Raw genomic sequence first — 24,904 nt, 5'->3', positions numbered from 1 at the left:
CTTTATTTCCCTTGAACTTCAGGCAGTGTGAGCTACAGTGATTTGCGGGTACACTGACCCCCTGAAGACAGCAAGGGCGCTCTCTTCCCTTGGAATATGGTTAATTTTATTCCATGTGCTGGTAGTAACGGAGCATTAGGTGTTAGGCATCAAACAATGGAAAATAAAGGAAGAAGAATGGCTGGCTGTGTAACTACGGTCAGGCCTTAAATCACCCTCCTTAAATATATTTAATGTCATCTGGACCATGGAACAACAAAGCTACGGTACTTTTCAAAGTTCTAAGATTCTCTCACACTTACCTATAATATTTAGATGTATTGACCGAGTAATGTTATAATGCTTCCCCATATAACCATAGGATATAAGGCAAGTGTAGTGCCCTTCATCTTCTTTCTGTACATTTTCCAGGTAGAGATGACTTTTTAGTCCATTAAATTTTGTATTGCCAGAAAGAGGTTTGCAATCCTAGATCCAGAAAATAAGTCCCTTTACATGTTGAGAAAAATAAGACTGGATAACATATACACACACATATGTACATGTACATACATAAACATACATACATTTATACACCACAGGAGTAACTTTAATCCTGATTTCCCCTCCCTCTCCCTCATATTGTCATCTCCTAGTATTTGCTGACTTCCCAGGAAATTAGATTTGAATGCCTTTGGAACTTATAGGTAGAGTGGGAAAGTATTTCTTTGCAATTTTATTTATTTAATTCCTAACCAGCTTAGAGACTCTGACATTAATAGCTCCTTTCTTAAATTAGCTATTTCGTTCCTTTGTTGTTTTTCTTAAACTGTGTTTCTTATCTTCTAGTGGATAATTCCAATCTTAACTTCCCACAACCATATTTGTAGCTCTCAAAGGAATTCAACATGTATCTTGGCTTTAGTTGCAATCCTATCTATGCTGTTAAATTAAATGCAGAGGGAAGCAAGTAAGTTCAAGGACACCATTTCATGCAAAGTAAACAATACACAATATAGCACATACTCCCCCTCATAGCAATTTAACCTCACTGTTTTCCCAATAATTTTTCTTTCTCTCAATTTTAAAGAACAGGCGCAAAAGACCACAACAAACAAACAAAACAACAACAACAACAACAACAACAAAAACCCCGAACTAGAGACCCAACGAGCAAGTTAAAATACTTTTGTAGAATCATCAAGCTGTGTTTATGAAGTTTTATGCCCCCATTTTTTAGTTTTTATAGAGACTTCCTCAGCATAATAATACAATAAATACCTTGCAAAGTTACCACTTTGTCTATTTCCAATGAATCAGTTTTCTTTCTTTCACAATTTGAATTGTTCCACTCATTGTGGGGGGGGGGGGAGGGCAGGTGAGGCAATAATACTACTTTAAGAAAGAATTTACCTTATACCACTGCACTTTAGGTAGATTATCTTTTTCATCTTTAAAAATATCCACATGGGGACACACAAGGAAGCCACCAGGTCCTGCAGGCAATTTTTGTTTATATTCTGATAACGCATCATAACACGTTCCAGGGCGTTTCTTCAAAATTTCTATTTTGAGTTTCTGTTTGCGGCAGTGGGTGGAGTTTCTACAATAAAAATAAAATGGTTGGACTGAATCCTTTTACAGATGTCCTCTTTTCTTCAATTTACTGCGGGTATGTACGATCAGGCCTACTGGTAAATTTGGGCTAACAGAGTCCCTGTCCTAGGCAAGACAGTGAAGGATCCTGTGCTTTGAAGGACCCTACTCGTGAGACATGAGCACAAAGAAGTTGTGAGACACCATGTTTTCCTGGAATACCTGAAAAATAGTCTTGTGAACAGCTAGTGGAGGGAATTCAACCTTTAATGATTAGTGGATTAGAATGCCCCCAGAACTGTGATGGCAGGAATCTCACAGGTTATTATCATAACCCATACAGGTGTGAGCGAGCATCAGTGAGTAACTGGTATTTACTGATGCTGATTGTTTTGTGTATAAAAGGAGAATTTCCAGTAAAACTATTGCAGTTTCATGAACCGTCTCAAAGAATTCAGAGTCAAACCACCTGTAATCTAAGTATAGGCATTTATTAAGATTTTGAAGCAGACTAAGTTCCAAGGGGAGCTGGCAACTTCAGAGAAAGCAAGATGAATTTTTATAGGGTAAAGAGGAAATTACATAACAGAAATTACGAATATTAAAAAGGCAGGAGGAGGGGCGGCTAGGTGGCACAGTGAATAGAGCACTGGCCCTGGAGTCAGAAGGATCTGAGTTCAAATCTGGCCTCAGACACTTGACACAATTACTAGCCATGTGACCTTGGGCAAGTCATTTAACCCCCATTGCCATGCCTTCCCCCCTCCAAAAAAAAGGCAGGAGGGGTTTGTCCAGGGATTAGGGAATAGTGGAGGGGTCCCACCTATGATTCGGTGGTCAAATATCCTGGCCGGGCTATTTTCTGATTGACAAGCTATTGTGGTCCTGTCTTGGGATAAACTGAGTACAAGATTGTGGCTAGTACAAGAACACACCTGTTCAAATATATGAATTGGATCTGGGGGCAGTGATTAGCGAAAGTCAGTGGCTGTATTGAGTCTGGGGGCCTGTGGGGTGTTTAAAGCCAAATTATGTGGTTAAATCGGGACATGCCTGTTGTTTGGTGGGGCCCATAAGGAAGTTAGAATGTTGGGGCTGGGGGCAGGTTTATTAGGGTTCCGTCAAAGGTACTATGAAGCTCATTCTAAACCTTATAAACTTTTTTTTACAATAATGACATAAAGAAGCCTGGGTTATGAGAGTTATTCTTTAGAGCATTTAAGGGGCTAATACATTTCAAATAGGTCCTGTGTTTTATGAAATCATCCCCTACAATTCCCCCAAATTTTTTGTGTCATGACATCAAAGTCTCCTATTTTAAAAGTGTACATTTAGTGCACAAAAGAGATCAAGTGATTTCAACCTCATATTTAATCAATTTGGGATCAAAATTGTGTTCACTGCTCACTAGCATTCTGCAGTAGACAATTATTTAAAATGTGATTTGGAGTTTTTTGCCATGTGACTTTGAGAAGGTCACCAAAAGTATGAACATCATTATCAGCAAAAGTTAAAGCCCTAGACTTATTTTTTTTTTAAAAGACAGGGAGAATATCTTCAAGAGGACATTTTCCTGAAAATTCATATGAACATTCTAATCACCAGTTGCAGAGTATTGTAAGCTAGAACTTATTTAACTGCCTTGTGGATTTTCTTGACTATCATTCTGACACAACTTTATCTGTGCTAATACATGTTAATGAGATGATAAAAGTACCAACTACATATATGGATGTGCTTCAGATGTGGTTCTGATCAAGATAGAATTTGCTTGGTTTGCTGTTGGAGATAATCAAAAGTATTGATATTCACCAATTATGCATTTATATTTAGGTCTTCAAAATAATCCTGGACTATTGTCTTTCAATAATATTACTAATCCTGGAATATTATCCTTCAATAATAACCTTTTAGTGAGATATTTCAAAGGATTGAGAATTTAGAAGAAAGTATACTTTTAATTTAACATAATTTATGTAATATAATTATTACAACATAATTATTACAATGTAATATAATTATAATACGATATAATTATTATAATAGAATTTAATTTGACATAATTTAAATTTACTTTTTAAAAGTACACTTTTAACTGATTTTAAGTTTAATTTATATCAGAGTATAATGATAAGGCAGTTAGGTGAAATGGTGGATAGAGTGCTGGGCTTGGAGTTAGGAAGACTCATTTTCCTGACTTCAAATCCGGCCCCAGACACTTATCAGCTGTGTGACATTGGACACGTCACTTCACCCTATTTGCTCATCTGTAAAATGAGTCAGAGAAGGAAATGGCAAATCACTCCAGTATCTTTGCCAAGAAAAGCCCAGTGGGGCTGGACACAACTGAATAACAACATAAAAATATGTCAACATACCTCCTGTGCACCCATAAATTTTATAATGATTTTTAATCAAATTGTTTATATAGACAGAGGTCCTGCAAAAAATATTTGCCTGGGTCCCAAGCAGGCTATTAGAACCCACCCTGTGTATCACCCATATTGTTAACTTCATTCAGTTTCTGAGGAAAACAAAAACCAAAAAACTTCTTACCTTTCAACATGGTAATAATATCCTGAGTCCTCTGATGCAGCCGGAACAAACCAAAGCATCTCTCTGTGCTGGTGGACTCTAGAGTTCTGATCCATAGAGATGACGGTCTTACCGTCACTTCCATACCAACTTATGTTACTGTGAGGACCAAACACTCTTGACCTACATTGACGAACATCAAGCTCATCTTCAAAAATAACTAGTACTATTTCATCTTCAAACTCCATACAATTATCTTCTAAAAATTCAAAAGAAGAATGTCCAATTATAGATCATGCCATTCAAAGCTTACTATATACAAGGAAGCATAGTATAACAGATACAGTGTAAGACTGAGAATCAGGGACAATTGGCTTGGAATCTCACCCAAAGCACTAGATGTGTGACATTGATTGAGTCACTTACCCTCTCTAGTCCTCAGTTTCCTCATCTGTAAAATTAAGGGATTAGATTTGATGAATTCTAAGGTACCTTCCAGGTCTAAATCTATATTCCTATTATCTTATAATATTTACATTAATCTATTCACTATTTTAAAGGGGGGGCATGGACAGCATCAGCCCCAGAGTCACAAGGAGCTGAGTTCAAATCCAGCCTCAGACATTAGTTGTGTGATCCTGGGCGAGTCATTTAACCCCATGGCTTCTCAAACAAACAAAAAAGCCACTAGTGCCTGAGAACTCTTTGCAATAATCAGCCAAATAGGTCCCTTAGGCTGTGGAAGAGTGCTAGGTAATCATTTAATCCAATCTCTTCATTTTATAGATGAGGAAATTGAGGTTCAGAATAGAAAAGAAGTCCTACACACATATTATTCATCTTAAGGTCTGAGTAGAATCACTGCTCAATTACTTCCTCCCTTCACCCGAAGGATGAAATGACTCTTCTCCAATAAAGATATAACTCATCTATATAGTGAACTCCCAAGGGGTTAGGTTTTAAAGAAGTCAAAATTACAATTGAAAAAGCCCTTAGGGGCAGCTAGATATTGGAGTAAACATCAGCCTGGGGTCAGGAGGACCTGAGTTCAAATCTAGCCTCAGACACTTACTAGCTGTATGACCTTGGGCAAGTCCCATTATCCCCATTGCCCCCCCAAAAAGGAAAAACTCTTAAATCACCCATAAAGGATGGTATAAGATAGGAATTAGACCTGTGATTCCATTGTTATAAGGAGCTCCTTAGGAAGAAAACTCCTTTCAGTGTGGGTCAGCATCTCCTCAGAAATTTAGAGTAATAATTCCCATTTGGTGGTTATTAAAGTGCCAACCCTTTGAGGTACAAGTTATTCATGCTAAAAATTCTTTAATGGTGCCTTAAGCAGTAAATGATTATGAATATTATAAGGAGCATATTATTATTTGTTATTGTTGTGAGGGGTTTGAAGAGCAAAAAAAATGTTGGGAACCACCTTCTTGCCTAAAGAAATGGTGTCAAACTGAAATAGAAATGGATCCCTACATAGTGACTTAGAAAATCACAAATCAACATTATTTGTGTTGTATTATATTGTTATTTATTTTGTTAAGTATTTTCCAATTACATTCTAATCTAGTTGCTGCCTACTGGGGAAGTTTGTGAGTCTTGAATGTGACACTTCTAGGCTAGACTAGTGGTCAAGTAATTTACTCAAGGTCACATGGCCAGTGACGTGACTTGAGCTGTCTTCCTGGCTCCAAAACTAGCTATCTACTACATAACCCTGCCACTCAAAATATAGTATTGTATCTTTAAACAGCTCTAGGTAGAAATCAGTGCTGCCACTCCAGTATCTTTGCCAAGAAAACCCGAATGGGGTCATGAAAAGTAGGACATGACTGAAACGAGTAAACAAAGGGGTAGAAAGGGGCTAGGGTTTCTTAAAAAGAAGTAGTCACTTACCCCTGTTCGCCTCAGTTCCTCATCTCTAAAATGAGCTAGAGAAGAAAATGGCAGCCCACTCTAGTGTCTTTGCCAAGAAAATACCAAATAGGATCACAAAGGGTCAGACACATCTCAACAATAACAATGGCTGGGAGGTTAATTAAAATGGTTCCCTTTTATTCTGCCAGACTAAACAAAACGAAGCAACTGTGGATAGATCAGGTGGATCTATGGTGGTCGATATGGGGGAGAAATGAATGTAAATTGTATTTTTCACTGTAGCCAGCTAAGTTTTTGACCAGGACAGACAGAGAGGAACCAGGGCTTCTATTCTTAAACAGAAAAAAACAAACAAAAAGAGGCAAAGATTTAGCTGGTAGAAAAAGTGATGGGGAGGGAGAAAAGACTCTCAAAAGCACTTCTAACATAGGTAGGATTGTATTGTAGTAGGGGTTCTTAACCTTGCTTGCATCATACACTCCTTTGCCAATCTGGTGAAGCCTATGGACCCCTTCTCTGAATAGTATTTTAAAAGACATAAAATAAAATACATAACTTCACAAAAGAAGTCAATCATGTTGAAATATGGTTGTCAAAATTAAAAACGAAATAAAACAAACAGATTTACAGACCCTGATTAAGAAGGTCTGTATTAGAGGGTGATCACGGCACAAATAACTATTGCCATGATTAAAACAGCAGTTAGCATTTCTATAGCACTTTAGGGTTTGTAAAGCACTTTATGTTACTACCTAAGTAGTCACTACATAAGAACCTTGTGAAGTAGGAGCTATCATTATCCTCATTTTACAGAGGAGCAAACTGAGGCTAAGTGATTTGCCCAGAGTCACACAGTTAGGAGGAGTTTGAGGTAAAATTTGAACTAAGATCTTCCTGACTCTTACATCCCACATTCTTATCTAATGCATCACCTAGCTGCCATGGAACAAGACAGGGCATAAGGAAGTCAAAGAAAACTCAACAGGGTCCTTCTATTAGAAGGGAGTAAAGGACAACGAGGTGATACAGTGGATGGAGTGCCAGGCCTGAAGTCAGAAAGACTCATCTTCCTGAGTTCAAATCTGGCCTCAAATACTTACTAGCTGTGTGACCCTGGGCAAGTCACTTACTCAGTTCCTCATCTGTAAAATGAGCTAGAGAAGGAAATGGCAAACCACTCTAGTATCTTTGCCAATAAAACCAAAAATGAGGTCACAAAGAGTCAGACACGACTCAACAACAATAACAATGATTGGGAAGTCAATTAAAACGGTTCCCTTTTATTCTGCCAGCCTAAACAAAATGAAGCAACTATGAGTATGATATATCTAGGCTCATACTTGAGGCTCACACTGTGAGAGGTATGAAAGAACTGAAAGGTCTGTGACATCTCTTCCAATTTCTACATCTACGGCCCTATGATCTAAATAGCAACAGAGTGGGGAAAGCAAATTCAGGACACACCAATTGAGAGGAATGAAAGTTCACCCACACTAAATTCTGTTCTCTCTTTTTCTTTTTTTCTGGTGAGTGCTTATAGTAGATTAAGTTGCCAGTACAGCTCCTCTGTAATGTTTTTTCCTAATTAAAAAAAATTGTGTATCTTAATCATTCTTTTGTTTAGAAACAATCACCATATCTAAAGCAGTTTCATCAGTCAATAATTACTTACATGCTTAATCTAAGCAGAAACATGTCCTTTAAAAATTTGAAAAGAATTTTTGTTTCTAAAACACACGTATAGTCTTTTTTTTTTTGCCAATACACACTAAAACAAGAAAATCTTATTTAACTTACCAGCTTCAAGAGAGGAAATAAATAGAACTATGTAGCAAGCACACCAAAATAGAGTCGTCATACTTTCCTATAAAGAAAAATAAGAAAACATTGCTGCCCCTGCAAAATTTCTTTTAAAAAAAAGCCCCCATTCATTCAGTGCTGAGCAAAATCCAGGAATATCTGAGGACTTGCTTCTAAGATCCTTTGGAGCTCTCAATGTTATGACAAATTCAAGAGATCCTTAGGACAGAGCAAAGGTGAGATTGGACTTTCCATTTAATTTTTTTTATGAGGGAGGGAGGCAAGGCAGTTGGGGTTAAGTGACTTGCCCAAGGTCACACAGCTAGTAAGTGTCAAGTGTCTGAGGCTGGATTTGAACTCAGGTCCTCCTGACTCCAGGGATGGCCTCTAGTCATTGCACCACCTAGCTGCCCCTGGGGCTTTCCATTTATGAGGTTTTAGAAAAGAAGCCTTTGGCTGATCTCTAGTATAGAGCAGGACTTCTTAAACTTTTTTATGCTTGCAGCCCCTTTTCACCAGAGAAATTTTTATGCACCCATAGGTATACAAATAAAACATTTACTCATAATAAATCATAAAGAAACTCATTTTAAAACAGTTCTTCTGTATACACATAATTTTCCCATTTATTAGAGACAACAGTCTTAAATCTGAGCCGAGGTATTGCTGGCAACATTTGTTGGCCTTGCATGGTGTGATGGCATGTGCAGTGCAAAGGGTGCACATTGGATGTTCAGAACCAAGGTTGCCATGAAGTAGGTGCAATGCAACATGAGCAAGCACTGCCAGAAACACTTGAGACTCATCATGCTTTTGATTTAGAATTAATTTTTGGTCATTGCCCATTCAGAAAAGTTTTAGTGTTGTCAAATTTTTCACAACCCCCACATTCAGTTACACCCCAGATGGGGTCAAAACCCACAGTTTAAGAAGTGCTTATATAGGGGAGGCCAGGTAGCACAGCGAGTAAGAGCACCAGCTCCAATGTCAGGATGACCTAGGGATCGAATCCCAGGCTCAGACACTTAGCACCCACCCAGAAACACCTGGCCATGTAACCTGGAGCAAGTTACTTAACCCCAATTGCTTAGGGGCGGCCAGGTGGCTCAGCGAGTAAGAGCACTGGCTCCAGTGTCAGGATGACCTGGGGATCGAATCCCAGGCTCAGACACTTAGCACCCACCCAGAAACACCTGGCCGTGTAACCCTGAGCAAGTTACTTAACTCCGATTGCTTTAAAAATTTTTTAAAGTACTTATATAGATCAAAATGCTATTAGAAATTGGACTAAAGCTTATTTGTATATTTATTTATAGCTACAAGAACTAACTCAAGTGCCTGACGATAATTATCTTAATCTTTTAATCATAGTGAAACCTTCATTATTTTAGATTTATAATCATTTGAACAGAAAGTAGTTTGGGGTTTTGTTTTCCTTTTTTACAGAATTTGACCCACTTAAGAAGGCAAACTGTTTATGCATTTCAAACAATTTGCATGGTAATCATCTGTATTCTTATCTGTTCATTGCACCCCCCCAAAACTAACAAACACAGAAGAAAGAATTCTGGCTTGGGAGTCTAAGAACTTGCGTTAAAATCCTACCTAAGACACTACCTGCATGACCTTGGGCAAGTCATTTCACCTTCTAGGGTCTTGGTTTCCACATCTGGAAAATGAGGGAATTGGACTACATGGCCTGTCAGGTCTCTTCTAGCTCTCCATCTATGATCCTATGATATGAAATAATAATAGTAAAAATGCTGAGGGGAAGGCAGAATCAGTAGAGCCTTCTGGGTCCAATGTCCATGAAGGAAGGAATTTCCAAGGACAAGTAATCCTTCTCCCCCCTAAGATCACTGTTAATGGGAACAGACTGAGCTTCTCTAATAATGACCAACATGCCAAAACTGCAGTCAAGACTGCTTCAGAATAGCAGTACTTTGAAAACCTAAGACCAAGTGTTCTGTAGTACAGCCTGTCCCACCCCTTGACGCCCAGAGGCAGGCAACAATGTACCAACCCCAGATGTGGACTATCTGTTTCAAAGAGAGCTCTTTCCATTACCTACTAGTTCATTTCTTCCTGTGCTACATGGTACAATTTGTTAGGTCCTGGTCATCATTCTTAAGGGTCTGTTTGTCTGAAAGAGAACAATATAGGTATGTGAATTTATTTTCTGCAGTCAGAATACAAATCAAGACGCACAGCTCTCTTGTTGCTGTTCTTCATTATCCCAGAATGCCTTCAATTAATTCAAGGGGTCTACTGAAAATTTTCAAATTCTCACCACACCGTTTATAATAATGATTTTAGTTGGACAGGGTAATGATAGTTGCAAGTCACAAATCCCAAAACATTATTGGACTAATAAACAAACAAAGCTCATGCATACACTGACATACCTTTATAAAGCTCCAGATTTGGGAGCAATGTGCATAAAGGCGATGGTTGTAGCAATAGAAATAAAAGACCAGAAAGGGGAAAAAAATGTGAGTCTAGGAGAAGCAAGAGGAGACCACTGGGGTACACATGGACAGACCAGGAAAAGAATGACAGGCCAGTTAAAGAGGCAGAGAAAGAAAAATTAAGAGAGGCAATGGAGATAACCAGGAAAGTTTCTTTCTAAAACTAAGAAAGAAGAGAATATCCAACAGGGGAGAATGGTCAACAATATAAAAAATCACAGAGAAGCCACAGATGAGACCTGAATCACTGGTAACCTTTAGGAAATAGTTTTAGTGGAGTAAGGGAAGGGAAGGAAATCCCTTTTCCAAAGCACAAGGTTAAGAAGGGAATAGGTGGTAAGAAGTGAAGACATTTAGTCTAGCCAATTTTTCCTAGAAATTTGGCAATAAAGAGTTGAAAGTTAGGGCCAGAACTGGGATGTGCCTATCATATACACATATACATGACTGGAACAAGGATATGGTAGAATTATAGGGAAATTGAGGAATTTGACAAAGGAAGAAATAAACATCAGGGCCAGGATGGATGATATCAGGAAATCAACATGGAAAGAGAACTGGAAAGTAGATCTGGTTCAGGATTAGATGGGAGAAGGATAGGTTCCTAAAAGGGAAAGGACAGGTGTGGAATCAGGATTGAGAACACTTTATGCCAAAGTTAGTAGGAATAGTAACACCTTGCCTGCCTAGAGATCACTTATCTCTCAACTTTATCCAAACCACATGGCAATCATACATATGTCCAGGATTTTCCAGGGCAGTCCCAATCTCAGGAAAATAATGTATACATGCTTAACAAATCTTTGCAAAAAGAAATATCCATTTCTCAGATCATATGTTCTGATTTTTAGTTTAGGAAATATGGCTATCATAATTACTTGGAACAGAGCCAAAACCCCAGAATTTAAATGATGTTCAGAAGGCAAGGAAGTGTACAATATGTTTGAGAAAAACTTCTGGGGGCGGCTGCAGCTGGCGGGGAATGGCGGATGCGGCTGGAGGTGGCGGAGGCCAGACTGACCGTGACAGCAACAGTGGGTAAAAAAGTTGAGAAGAATCAATAATGGCTAACCGGTATATTAGTATCTACTGTTGGGAAGAGTCTCTTGGCAGATTCCTCTATTTCTGATTCTAAAGTTCCTGAAATTTCCAAAGAAAATGAACTTATTGAATCTGTTTCATATGCTGATGAAGAAATGGCTCAGATTGAAACTCGAGTAATGCTGGTTCAAGAAGCTGGAAGACAAGAACTTAGAAAGGCCTTAAAAACCATTAAAATAATGGAAGTCCCAGTTATAAAGATAAGAGAAAGTTGCCCCAGAAAAGTGGAAGAAAAGTTAATAGAAAGTAATATTAACATGGAAATAAAAGTACCCTACCTAAAGATGGAACCAGTGGAGGAATTTGAAGATTCAGATTCTCCAGAATTTGAAAACATATTTGTGGTCATGGACTTTCAGGATGCTGTCTTAATGACTTATATAAGGCCGATTATAGAATTCTTGGCCCCCCAGTTGTGCTTAATTGTGCAAAAAAAGAGGGGCCTTTGCCATATTCTTGCCGCCCTCTATACTGTGCAAGCAAGGTGAATCTGGTGCTGTGCTTTACAGGATTTAGGAAGAAGAAGAACTGGTCAGATCGGTGACTTTGGCCCATTATATGGGTGGAACCATCCGAAAGGACTTTAATTCTAAAGTTCCACATTTGGTGGCAAATTGTACACAAGGAGAAAATTTCATGGCTGCTGTTAGTCTAGGCACTCCTATTATGAAGCCAGAATGGATTTTTAAGGCCTGGAAAGGAGAAATGAACAGGATTTCTGTGCTGCAGCTGATAAATTTAGAAATGAATTGAAAGTTCCCCCATTTCAAGATTGCATGCTGAGTTTTCTGGGATTCTCAGATGAGGAGAAGGCTAATGTGGAAGAAATGACTGAAATGCAAGGAGGTCACTATTTGCCAGTTGGAGATGGATGGTGCACACACCTCATAGTTGAAGAAAATGCAATAAAATAGCTTCCATTTGAACCTTCAAAGAAACTTTATGTTGTAAACCAAGAGTGGTTCTGGAGCAGTATTCAGATGGATGCCAGAGCTGGAGAATCTATGTATTTATATGAAAAGGCTAATACTCCTGAACTCAAGAAATCAGTGTCATTCCTTTCTTTGAGTACCCCAAACAGCAATTGTAAGTGACGCCATTTAAAAGAGACACTTGCTCAGCTGGCGAGAGAAACTGATATATCCCCATTCCCCCCTCGTAAACGCCCATTGGCTGAACATTCCCTTTCTATAGGGTTGCTGTTGGATATCTCCAACATACCGGACTCCAGTAGTAACTATGGAGAAACACCAAAATCTTGTACTAAGCCTTCCAAAAATTCCACTCCTATTCCTCCAAAGGAGTCAGCAAGGTGGCAGGTAGCAAAAGAACTTTATCAGACTGAAAGTAATTATGTAAATATTCTAGAAACAACTATTCAGTTATTTCAAGTTCCACTGGAAGAGAAAGGACAGCGTGGAGGACCCATCCTTGCACCGGAAGAGATTAAGGCCATCTTTGGTAGCATTCCTGATATCTTTGATGTACACACCAAAATAAAGGAGGATCTTGAAGACCTCATTATCAATTGGGTTGAAAGCAAAAGTATTGGTGACATCTTTCTGAAATATTCCAAAGATTTGGTGAAAATTTACCCTCCTTTTTAAACTTCTTTGAAACGAGTAAAGAAACAGTTGTTAAGTGTGAAAAACAGAAGCCAAGATTTGATGCTTTCCTAAAGATAAAACAAGCTAAACCAGAACGTGGGCGTCAGAGCCTTGGTGAACTTCTCATTCAACCTGTACAGCGGTTATCTAGTATTGTAAATTGTACTTGTAAATGAACTTAAGAAACATACTTCAGATGATAACCCTGACAAGAACACACTAGAGAGAGCTATTGGATCATTAAAGGAAGTAATGACACATATTAATGAGGATAAGAGGAAAACAGAAGCCCAAAAGCAAATTTTTGATGTTGTCTATGAAGTAGATGGATGCCCAGCTAATCTTTTGTCCTCTCACCGAAGTTTGGTGCCAAGAGTTGAAACCATATCTTTGGGTGAACATCCATGTGACCCAGGAGAACAAGTAACTCTCTTTCTCCTCAATGATTGCTTGGAGATAGCAAGGAAATGGCACAAGGTTATTGGCGCATTCAAGAGTCTTCATAGTCAAACCAGACCCCCTGCAGCCCTTAAACACATTCATCTTTCTCAGATGAAGAAGGTGCTAGATATAGAAGAGACTGAAGATTGCCATAATGCTTTTGCCCGACTTGTGAGGCCACCAACAGAACAGGAGAATGTACTGCTCAGTTTCCAGATGACATCAGAGGACCTTCCCAAAGACACCTGGCTGAAGATGCTGTGCCAACATGTGGCCAACACCATTTGTAAAGCAGATGCTGAAAACCTTATTTATACTGCAGATCCAGAACCTTTTGAAGTAAATACAAAAGATATGGATAGTACATTGAGTAGGGCATCCAGAGCAATTAAAAAGACTTCTAAAAGGGTTGCCGGGGCATTTTCCTTCACCAAAACTCCGAAGAGAGCTTTTCGAAGGACTCTGATAGCTCCGCAGAGCAGCATGGAGGGAAGGAGCCTTCACTCCAGCAGTGATACTTATGTAGGCAGCTGCCTGGCCAGCATGTCCTCATTAGCAGGTATTCCATCTCCTTCCCTTGGTAGCCTTCCAGCCTTCTTTGAGAAGAGGAGTCATACTTTAAGCTGATCTACAACTCATTTGATAGGAAGTTTCTCCTCTTGTATGATGTCTTAATCCAGTGACTGACAAGCAGCTTATTCTTAAGACAAGAAACTGACTTAAATAGTACTGTCATTAGCACTTGATGAAACCTGGGAGGAAGCTAGGTAACACTAAATTAACCATTTGAATTTTTTAAAGGAATCGGTTGCTCAATTATAAATAGAAACTTAAGTGAAGAATTTGATATTGGTTTAGATGTAATTTATTTGTTTAAGCTCCTCTTCCCATGCCAATATCTTAATTTTGATCCTTCGATACAATACATGATTTTATTGTTGGATGCAAAGATTCTGATGTAAACTATTTTGCAAAGCCCTTATTAACGATCTTATGAAATACATCTTTGTATTTAAATGCCATGTTCAGTGCAGAGATCAAGTAACCTTGTCAAGATTCTCACCGAATGAATGATTTCCCTGGCAGCTGACTCAGCAGACCAGAATTAAGAACTATGACAAAAGAAACCAGGAAGGACTCACAGCACTTCTTCAAGTACAGTAATTTCCCTGTTGTATAGCTTATTATTATTGTGTTTACAAATCTGGCACATGAGGAAAAAAAATGATGATATGCTCCCATATGAAAATGTGTAACAGAAATGATCAAAATCCTTTTATAGATTATAGTGACCTGGTTTTGAAAATATTGTATGTTTTGCACAGAAATAGTAGGTCAGTGGGTACATGTAGTTAGTTCAGAGTCCAAATGTTTTATCATACGTTAGCAACTGAGATACTTTTACAATTTAGTTTTACAGTTTGCAAAAGTTCACTTTGAAGTACAAGACTATGAAAAAATTATGCTGATAGTGTATTTATAGCATTTAATCAAAATTATTTTGAAAGTTAGCATTGTTTGCTTATCTGCTTTTAAAATGCATGTATATATTTGGGCATTTCATTGTGAAACCTGGATTGTGGTTCTGAATCAGTTGTAAAATTAAATTCATTTATCTACTGTAAAAAAAAAGCTCCATTCCAAATTGTCTAATTTTAACAGAATATAGTCTTGTTTTTTTTGTCATAGTGAATATTTTGAAATAATCACCTTTTTCTTATGGGTATTTGTCTGCCTTTCTTATCTGTTTAGGGACTAGTCTAAACACATTGATGCCATTTAGTAATTCTCAGCTTTTTGTTTTGAGAAATTAATTGACTACATCCAGTTGTATGCTGTATATGTAACCAGAGTGCTGCTTTTGAGGATATTAAACGGCCCTTTTTTGATGTGTTTTTAAAACTAAGAACTGTGTAAATAAAGATGTAAAAACCTCCAAAAAAAAGAAAAAGAAAAACTTCCACACAAAGTACTGGAAAGAAATTAAATGCCTTTAGCAAAAGTATCTGAAACAAAATTTATTTCCCCAAACAATGACAAATAGATGAAGCATTTCTATATTGGGGTCAGGAAACAATGAGGATCATATAAGGCTACCAGCAGTACTTAAGGTGAGGAAAACACTTGTCAGGGATAGAATAAGGAATAATAAAAGGAACTGTGCAGTAACCAGAAAGTGAGAAGAGCTTGGGTTGAGAAGGGTAACTATGCTTTGGGCTGACCTCATAATAGACCTGGCACTCATAGACCTGGCCATTTCTAAGGGCCACTTCAAAGCACACACACACACACACACACACACACACACACATTTTATATATGATGAAAGTAAGGCAGAAGGATGTTGTCACTTGCCCAAGGTCGAAAAGGTAGGATCGAGGGTGGCCTTTGAACCCAGGGCCTCTAATGTCACTGCCAGCACCAGACTTCTTGTATTATTGTGTGTTGACAATAAGAGATTATGGGCGGGTGAGACCAGAATTAAGAACTATGACAAAAGAAACCAGGAAGTGGAAGGAACCAGGTGGTAGTTGTCTAGACCTGATTCATACTTTCTAAAACCAAAAGACAAAAATCTGAGGAAAAAATTTTAAGGACTTTGTTCAAGTTCAACCAGTGAGATGAGCTGAACTTCATAAACAAATTTCAGAACAATCTCTTAATATTTTTGCTGCCCTGTTATATGTCACACAATTAACCAAAAAAACAATTCTGAAGCACTTTTTTTTTCACTTTGACAAGGGTAGAAGCAGCATTTCACCTATTAATAGCACTATGAAGGGTGCCTTGACGTGACCATCTAGAATGTTAGCTATGACTTAAACACAAGGTGGTGCTCTAAGCTCAATGGACATGAAAAACCCATCCTGGTGGGTTGCTCTACTCAACAAATTAATCAATAAACATTTAAACGTCTACTATGCTCCAGGGACTGTGTTAAGTGCCGAGCATACAAAAAGAGGCAAAAGACAATTCCTGCCCTTAAGGAGCTTACAGTCTGGCTAGAAAGTATGCAGAGCTTGAACTACATACCACTTCATTCCTGCAACCTGCATGAAACATCAGTTGTTTGTTGCTGGGTTATTTGTTTGTTTTGTTTTCCACTAACCTTGACTTTTCCCATGGCTGTCTTAAGTTTTCTGTCTAGGGAGAGGAATAACTCAAATGATAACTCACAAATGTCTCCTAGTTTGCCATCATCCCATTGAGATTCTAGTCTCCCCAAATCATCATGATCCAAAGAATCTCTTCCTCATATGTGGATCCGAGTCCATTTACTAAAACAGAATTGAAATGAACACAGTACAGAGTTAGAAGGCTAGAGGGACCCAGCTCTTGGGCAGTCTGAAATCCCAACTTCCCTATCTAGTCTTTTGTGTGTCTGGTTTTCCTAGGCACACCCAAAGATTTTATTGGTAAGGGGTTGTACCCATGCCCTTCACCACCACACACACATGTATTTTGACCTCAGAGGTAAAAGGTATGATGTAATCCCCACCTAAGTCTACCCCATTCCCTTTCCACTTGGTTAAATGAAATTCAGTCCCTCATGAACCCTTTAACGTCTTTCCAGAAACCAGCTAGGCAATATCCTCCTTGTTACTTCACAGAGAGCTCACTGGAAATGTAGCAGTATGATGACTTACTTTATGAGAAAGGTGACAGAGGGAGCCATTGGATGCTTACGGGGAAGAGAGTGAGATGGTACCTATGAGATAACCAGGAGTAACACAGTCAGGTGCCATCTCAGCCAACACCTCTTCATAAAGCATAGCGCTTCTCCTTTCCCCCACCATAGCATGAAATGATATGAACCTCAAGTATTCCAGTTCTATTACTCACCCAAAAGCCATCTCTGTCTAATTACCTATTCTTTCTGGCTCCTAAAAGAGGAAGGAAACTAGAAGGAAAAAACAATAGCTATTCCTGAAAGATAAGCTACTTCAGACAGTTTACAGGTCTTATACAGATAAAATCCAAATCCTCACTGCTCTCAATAGCTGTGTGCCAGCAGAAATACAAACTTCCTGTGAGGTGAAAAAGTACATTACAAATAATAACAGTGCCTTATAGCCCTGTTCTTTGTAATAAAAAAAAATTTTTGTAGGTTCGGAGTAAATTTACTAGGCAGTGTAATAAAACTGCAACTGGTGTAATGGGAGGGTTTGGAGTAAAATTCGAGGAACATCACTCTTTTTTATTTCTTTTCTTTTTGGAGGGGGGAAGGCAGAGCAGTTGTAGTTAAGTGATTTGCCCAACGTCACACGACTAGTAAGTGTTAAGTGTCTGAGGCCGGATTTGAACTCAGATCCTTATGACTCCAGGGCCAGTGCTCTATTCACTGCACCACCTGGCCACCCCATCACAATTTGCAAAGTATAGAAAGTAATTAATGGAAATGTTCTATGCTTTAAACACTTCAGAGACCTATGATTCCATCCATGTGTGCTTCCTTCACGTCTTGTTCCCACACCTTAGTGTACGTTCTAATGAGTCACTCTGACCAAAAAATTAATTACCTGGTGCCTAACCCTCCAGTGATGAACCTCTCTTAATTTCACTAGGTTGGTCCTTAGATGAGAGACATAGAATTCATCACCAGGATCATCCTCAAAGCTTCTACAGTTTAGAAGCTACAAGGTATCTTTTTCTTCAAGCATAGCCTCTGAGAACACAGAATCGTTTTCAAATCACAAGGTACCAAAGTAACAAGTCTCATAGTATCTTTCTTTACATATTTTTACAGATAAAACACTTTTAAGAAATGTATTATTGACTTGATAAATTATGTGGCTATAATATATTCATATTTTTGTCTTATTTCGTCATATTTTTATTTTATAAGACCTAAATTCAAAGACAGACTCACATACTTAACCAAGTTGTGTTACTCTGGATAAGGCACATAACCCTTGTCTGCTTCAATTTCCTCATCCCTGAAATGAGGATAATAATAGAGTTGTTAAATGATATAATATTTGTAAAGTTGAAAGCAAACGTGCAATATCTGCAAACTTGAAAGCACTAAATAAATGCTAAGCATTATTATTGTCATTATTATTATTATTATTATTATTATAGTAGAGAGTTGCAGGCTATCCTGAACCATGCCTGCCTAGTTTAATGTAATATAGCAGACAAGATACTAGACTTGGAGTCTGAAGATCTGTGTTCAAATCCTGGTTCTGCCCCTATGACCACTGACAAGACTCTTTAGTGTCAGTTTCCTCATCTGTGAAATGGGGATCGTGGGATCATAGATATAAAATTGAAAGAGATCATAGGGGCCATCTAGTCTACTTCCTCATTTTACAGATTAGGAAACTGAGAACTAGAGAGGGAAATTGATTTGCCCAAGGTCTTACTGTCAGCAAATAGCAGAGAGAAATTTAAACCCAATCTTCAGAATCCAAATCCTTTTCCATTACACCCTGCATATCTTAAAGGGTAATTATAAGGGAAATACTCTGTAAATTTAAAAATGCTCTGCACATAGTAACTATTACGATTCTTAGTCGGAAGTCTATATATCATGGAAGCAATTTTCTAGTCTTATTGTTCTTTAATACTATTTTCTATTATTATTATCATTATTATTATTATTACTATTATTATTACCTGATTCTGAAGGAAAAAAAGCCAGCAACTGTTAAGGGCCCAAATTTTTTTAAAGAATACTTTTAATAATAAAACCACCAATATAGTAATTTTATTAAAATTCCAGGATACTTTTTAAAGCATACTTTTTTAAGAAACTTTTTTTGGTCTGCTAAAATCTGCATTCCGACTCTACCAATTCTTTCTCGGGAGGTGGATAGCATTTTTATCTTGAGTCCTTCAGAATTGTCTTGGATCACTGTATTGCTGAGAATAGCTAAGTCATTCAGAGTCAATCAATACAATTACTTTTAATGAGATTTTTTAAAAGGTAAATGTATGGTATAAGTATGAAATAAATTTCTGACTAGACTCCTAATGATTTTCTTCAACATGAATTCAGTTCAATGAACAGAATCTCTGAATAATTGGAAACAACATATCACATGCTCACCTACTATTAAAAGAAAGAGCTTTTGAAGTATGTGACATTTCATTCACCAGAGTCAGTGCCATTCCTTTCCATCACTAACTCAGAAAAACATTTCCCCAAATCTCCACAACAGAAGTATTGAACTGGCAAAGACAAAGAATAGCGTGACTTTGGAGTCAGGAAGGTCTGGTTTTGAATCTCACTTGTGACACTTGCTAGCTGTGTGATTCCAGGCAAGTTACTTAACCTCTCGGAGACTCAATACATAGCTCAAGGCAAACATTATGGAATTGTTAGTCATTATTTTGATTCACACTAACCAACATAGAGGTTAGTTAACACTCAAGCAACTGGATTCCCAAGTTATCCACTCCAGTAGGGAGAATCAATTAACTCAGTAAAGCTGGAGGGAGCTGCCTAATCCTTTTCCCCTGGCTTCTCAAAACTATGACAGCAGAGTATAACAAATCTGAAACTTAGAAAACATTCTTAACTTTCAATTCACCTATCCTACCAGTCACCTCCCAAAACCCTGCCTTGGCTTGATTTCAAAAATATATCTATACCTTCAGTTTAGAGCATCGGTTCATTTTAAGCTTCATAGAAACACTGAATGAAGAAGGGGAGAAATGTTATATCTAGATCCCAATTAATTGTACTACTGCTGCTATGTGATTCTGTGTAAGTCATTCAGTAAGGGGAGGGGGAGAGGGAATCTCAAAGATCATAAGGTCACAAATCAAGGACAGTTTGGGGGACCAGGGAAGACAGCTGAGAATAGGCACCAAAAGCTTATAAAAACTTTATACCTCCTCATCCCATTGATATCGTGACAATTCAGTGGGAAGAAAGGAGAATTGTACCATTAAATATGAAAACATGACAACCGTACGTGATCTATTTGTTCTTTATACAAGTCCTATTGTGATACCTTTTCATGAAACAGAGGTTATGCTGAGCTAGCCAAAGTTAGGGGGGAGAGCAGAGGAGAGGTCAGTGAGGAGCTCCGCACAAGTTTTTGACAAATTAAAAGGCTTTAAAGTACAGTCTCACTGTACTTTACTAGTCTGTCTGAGGACCAGCAAAGATTAATGAGGAGAGATTACAATTCAATCAGTCCATCAACAAGCATTTATTAATTGGGTGCCAAGGTGTCAACCACTAAGTGTTAGATCTTTTGACCATTGCAATATATGAAACGTACCCAAAAGACAAAATTGTTATAATCAATGCTTTCCCAAATCATTAGTGAAATGATACAAAATGTAGCAGAGGGTGCCAAGGATTACACGGTCCTTGAGACTATAGACAAGCATCGGTTTTACAGTCAAACACTTCTTAAAAGCAATCTCAAATATTTTTTCCAGAAAAGATAAAAGTTTAAAGACAAAGTGAAATGGTTCTCAAAGTTATGCAACCAAACATTTCCTAAAGCAGTTCTTTATGTTCCCTCCATATCTAAAATTTGGTGACACTACGGACACTTGGGAATACTGTTGTTGATTCAAATTTAATACTTCCAAAGACCCACATTTTCACTGTCATTCTCTTTTATGTCAAAGAGCTACAGATAAGTGGATATCTTAGGAAATTGTGAGCTTTCCGGGTTTTTGTAAATGCACAGTCATAGTCAACAAAGACAAATTTAAATCTTGCCAAATGAATGAATAAGGCTCTAACTTAATAACTACCTGGGGACTCCTTTGGTAGATTCCACCCTGTACCCAAGAACTGTAAAAGGATCTTGATGGTGGCTGAAAATGTTAGCACTATACTTTCTAAATTAGAAATAAGTGTTTTTTCAATTCTGTAGCACACAGAGATTATATAAATACCCACCCCAAACTTCAAAGCCTAGGTTTCTTTGCTTAACAAACAAAAACTGTGTGACCAGAATACTAGATTTTTCTCAAAGGGAACGTACTTTAAGTAGATATGAGTAAATGCTATCTCTTCATTCAGGAAACCCCAAGAAAAAGATACAGCAAAATAAAACCAAGAATTGAAGCCAAAACAGGGCAATCCAGAATACTTATCTAAACAAATTAGGCAAGGACAAACTGCTGTATAAAATGAGATAAGGAAAATGACTTTGAAAAATAGGAAGCATGATACAAACATAAGATTATTGTGAAGGTATAAATTGTTCAGCTAGAGTCAGATCAAGTGACAGGCAGTGGATAGTAAGCCAGTATAGAAGCTGGAAAAATTTGGGATTGAGTGCTATCCCTGACACATCCTGGAGTATAACTTCTCAGTGCTATATACAATAAGTTGTATATAGCAGGTGCTCACCTGCATTGGTAGAGAGGCATTCCTCACTGGCTGTTCTCTGTCAGTGAAATCACAGTCACTCCTCTACTCCCAAAAGTAGGATCCTAGGATTAAAAGCCAGAAGAGATCTCACAGATCAGCTAATATAATATTATATATAACATACTGTTATTAATTAATAATATATGATATAATGTAATAATATTCTCATGCTGCCCACAAAACAACTAAAGTCCAGGAAGATTTCATGATTCTGGCAGCTATGTGGTACAGTAGATAGAGTATGGAACCTGGAGTCAGGAAGATCTGAGTTCAAATCCAATCCCAGCCATTGTGTGACCCTGAGCAAGTCACTTAACCCTGGTTGCCTCAGTTTCCTCATCTGTAAAATGAGCTGGAGAAGGAAATGGCAAACCACTCCAGTATCTTTGCCAAGAAAACCCCAAATGGGGTCATGAAGAGTTGGACATAACTAAAAAAAAAGAGAACAATGAATAGTCGTCTATGTAAGAGGTGATGAAGGCCTCTGCTGAGGTGCTGGCCTTGTGAGTGGAGAGAAAGAGATGAAACTGAGACAGTCTCAGGTGTGTGAAAATAGGCCCTTTTGGAAAAAGCTACCACTGAGATTTCTTCATCTCACTCATAGAGAATGCTGCACTAAAAGCCAACATATCTTCAAGTGATGGACTTTTTTGCCAGTCTGATGCAGTTTCTTCATGGATCCCTACAACTATGCCATACTGCTGGAAATGGTGCATCTGCATGCCCTTATCCTAATATGCATGTTCCAATAAAGTCTTACCACAATTATAACATGTTGGTGACACTGGGACCTCAGACTATGTCAGAGCATACAAACCCCATCACGCTCCAGCAACCAGTAGAGGTTCGGAGGATTGGACTGAACATGAATCTTCTTTCATCTGAGGACCAGCTCAGCTTGGCAGCAGCACGGTGAGGAACATTTTGGTCACAGCAACTCATAAAAACTGTCTGCTAAGTTGCAATTGGAGTTGGTGTGAGGAAGAAGAAGGAGTATTTATTAAATACTAACTACATGCCAGGCACTACACTAAGCAGAAAACTTAGTGGCTTGTTCTTTGATTTAGTATATAATCACAGTGCTTAAAGTAATGAAGATGGGTCCTTTCCTATCTCCTTAATTTCAACATTTTATGCAATTAGCATAAATGAGATTTCATAGGAAAACATAGGAGAGGGGCAGCTAGGTGGTGCAGTGAGTAGAGCACCGGCCCTGGTGACAGGAGGACCTGAGTTCATATCTGGTCTCAGACCCTTAACACTTATTAGCTGTGTAACTTTGGGCAAGTCACTTAACCCCAATTGCCCTCCAAAAAAAAAAAAACCCAAAAAAACGAAAGACATTATCAGCGGGGAATCTAATTAATTATATTAATCTCATTAATTAATATGGAAAATAGCCCCAATAGCTAATGAAAGTTTTTATTGCATATGAAATTCCATATGAAAATATTCCATATGAAAATTTTATTCCATATGAAATTCAATGGCTAAAATTTATGCTAATTGAATAAAATGTTGAAAATTTCATTCATTTCATTTTTTGAAAATGTGCATAGTTAATGAGATTTCCTATGTGTCTAGACTTTAGGAACACCCTGCATAATGTTAGCTGCCGCTTACAACTAGCAATGATAATGAAAACTGCTTAAGATGCCAGAAAAGCAACAAGATCTGCAAGGCCAGGAGAAAGTTGGGTGTTACAAGACAGTAGTAAAGCACATCAAAGAAGGCAAATTTCAAATCCTATTTCCCTTGATTCACTCTAAGAGTATTAGCTTCCCCCACCTACCTACCTACCTATCTACCCACCTACCACCACCATCATTTTTGCCTGAACCTGCAATTTCTTCAGTGTAGGAACCACCTGAAATTCACCCGCATTTAGAAACTTCCTCTATCAATATAGGTAAGAAATGGTTGTTTAATTATGTACGGCTATTTGCGATCCTATTTGGGTTGTGTTTTTGCTTTTGCTTTAGCAAAGATAGTTGAGTAGTTTGCCATTTCCTTCTCCAGATCATTTTACAGGTGAGGAAACTAAGGTAAACAGGGTTGGTTAAGTGACTTGCACACAGAGTTAGTAATTCACAATTTCACACAGACTTGGTCACAGAGTTAGTAATTCTTAGAGACAAGATTTGAACTCAGAAAGATGACTCTTTCTTGACTTGGGATCCAGCACTTTATCCCCTGGGTCATCTAGCTGCCCATAAAGATAGGAAAACTCTTTGGGAATTGCCTAAGCACTGAAAGACTGAATGACTTGCCCTATGTCAGACTGCTGGTATATGTGCCAGAGGCCCAAGTTCAGGTTGCTCTCATAAGAGCGTGACCCTCTATGCACTATTCCCTGCTCCCTCTCACTAGCATAGAGAACTTAAACTGGAGATACTAACGGGCACCAGATCTGTGCTACTGAATAGTATTAGACAGTTTCCTAGACACTGAGAGGCTGTGACTTACCCAGGTTCAGACAAGTAGTATTTGCCTGAGAAGGGATTTAAGCCCAGGTTGTCCAGAATCCCACACTAGCTTACTATTTACCTGGCCATTTCACCTATGTTCCGTGGTTAATTTATTTTATAAGGTAGTGTTCCATTTGCTGTTATATTGCTACAAAATTAGAATCAACCAAATCTATCAATTGCTTGTACTTTATCTGGTACAAGCATAATCTCAGGCACTAATTGAGGTCATGGGTGTGAGTTTTTCTGTGTCAGAATTTTCTTCTGGAAGCTACTGGATCTGCATCTCCTTCAGACAACACCTTTGAGTAAAGCATTCTCGGGTATTTTCATGAGTAATTCTGACTTCTTATTAGTAACCCCATTCAGAGGGAAAGACCAGACTAAGGGCACATTAAACTACTGGCCTGAGCTTATTTCCAGTCATTCCTTTATTTTGAGAAAATTACCTCTGCTTTTTTCAGGCAGCAGAGCGTTCAGTCCCTTCATCCATTTAACTGGTTGAGAAAAACATAGTGGAGTAAGGGAAAGGCCACCAGCATCAGAAGAGATCTTTTTCAAATCCTTCTGAATTGTGGGACCATGACTAAGTCACCTTTACTCCCTAGATTTGAGTGTCCTTGTCTGTAAAATGGAGCTAAGAGCACCTAAGTTATAAAGAGGAAACGGGATAATATA

At 38.2% G+C, this 24,904-nt stretch overlaps 1 protein-coding gene and 1 pseudogene across 24 annotated transcripts in view; one reads left to right on the top strand and one right to left on the bottom strand.

Annotated features, from left to right (window-relative positions):
* Positions 1–24,904, bottom strand: part of LOC138171194 (interleukin-1 receptor type 1-like) — a 75,092-nt gene that overhangs the window by 11,234 nt on the left and 38,954 nt on the right. For 3 of the 24 annotated variants that reach the window (XM_069100565.1, XM_069100564.1, XM_069100587.1), the window contains 5 exons: positions 21,738–21,820; positions 7,792–7,858; positions 4,132–4,369; positions 1,393–1,582; positions 303–468 (listed from right to left, as the gene is read on the bottom strand). In XM_069100565.1, coding sequence (XP_068956666.1) covers positions 303–468; positions 1,393–1,582; positions 4,132–4,369; positions 7,792–7,858; positions 21,738–21,743 — 667 coding nt within the window. In that variant the 5' untranslated portion in view covers positions 21,744–21,820. Of the gene's footprint in view, positions 1–302; positions 469–1,392; positions 1,583–4,131; positions 4,370–4,536; positions 4,562–7,791; positions 7,859–9,861; positions 9,938–16,588; positions 16,690–17,058; positions 17,121–17,931; positions 18,078–18,281; positions 18,349–21,737; positions 21,821–24,904 lie in introns of those variants that run through there. The other 21 variants (XM_069100578.1, XM_069100569.1, XM_069100579.1 and 18 more) reach the window with 16 other exon arrangements.
* LOC138171193 (protein ECT2 pseudogene) lies at positions 10,926–14,749 on the top strand (annotated as a pseudogene).

The sequence above is a fragment of the Petaurus breviceps genome, unplaced genomic scaffold (genome assembly GCF_028583685.1).
Source record: "Petaurus breviceps papuanus isolate PSGF00001 unplaced genomic scaffold, PetGlider_PUasm1.0 419, whole genome shotgun sequence".
In the NCBI taxonomy this organism is placed as follows: Eukaryota; Metazoa; Chordata; class Mammalia; order Diprotodontia; family Petauridae; genus Petaurus; species Petaurus breviceps.
The sequence above is the reverse complement of the archived record's forward strand: the minus strand, read 5'-3'. Positions and strand labels throughout refer to the sequence as shown.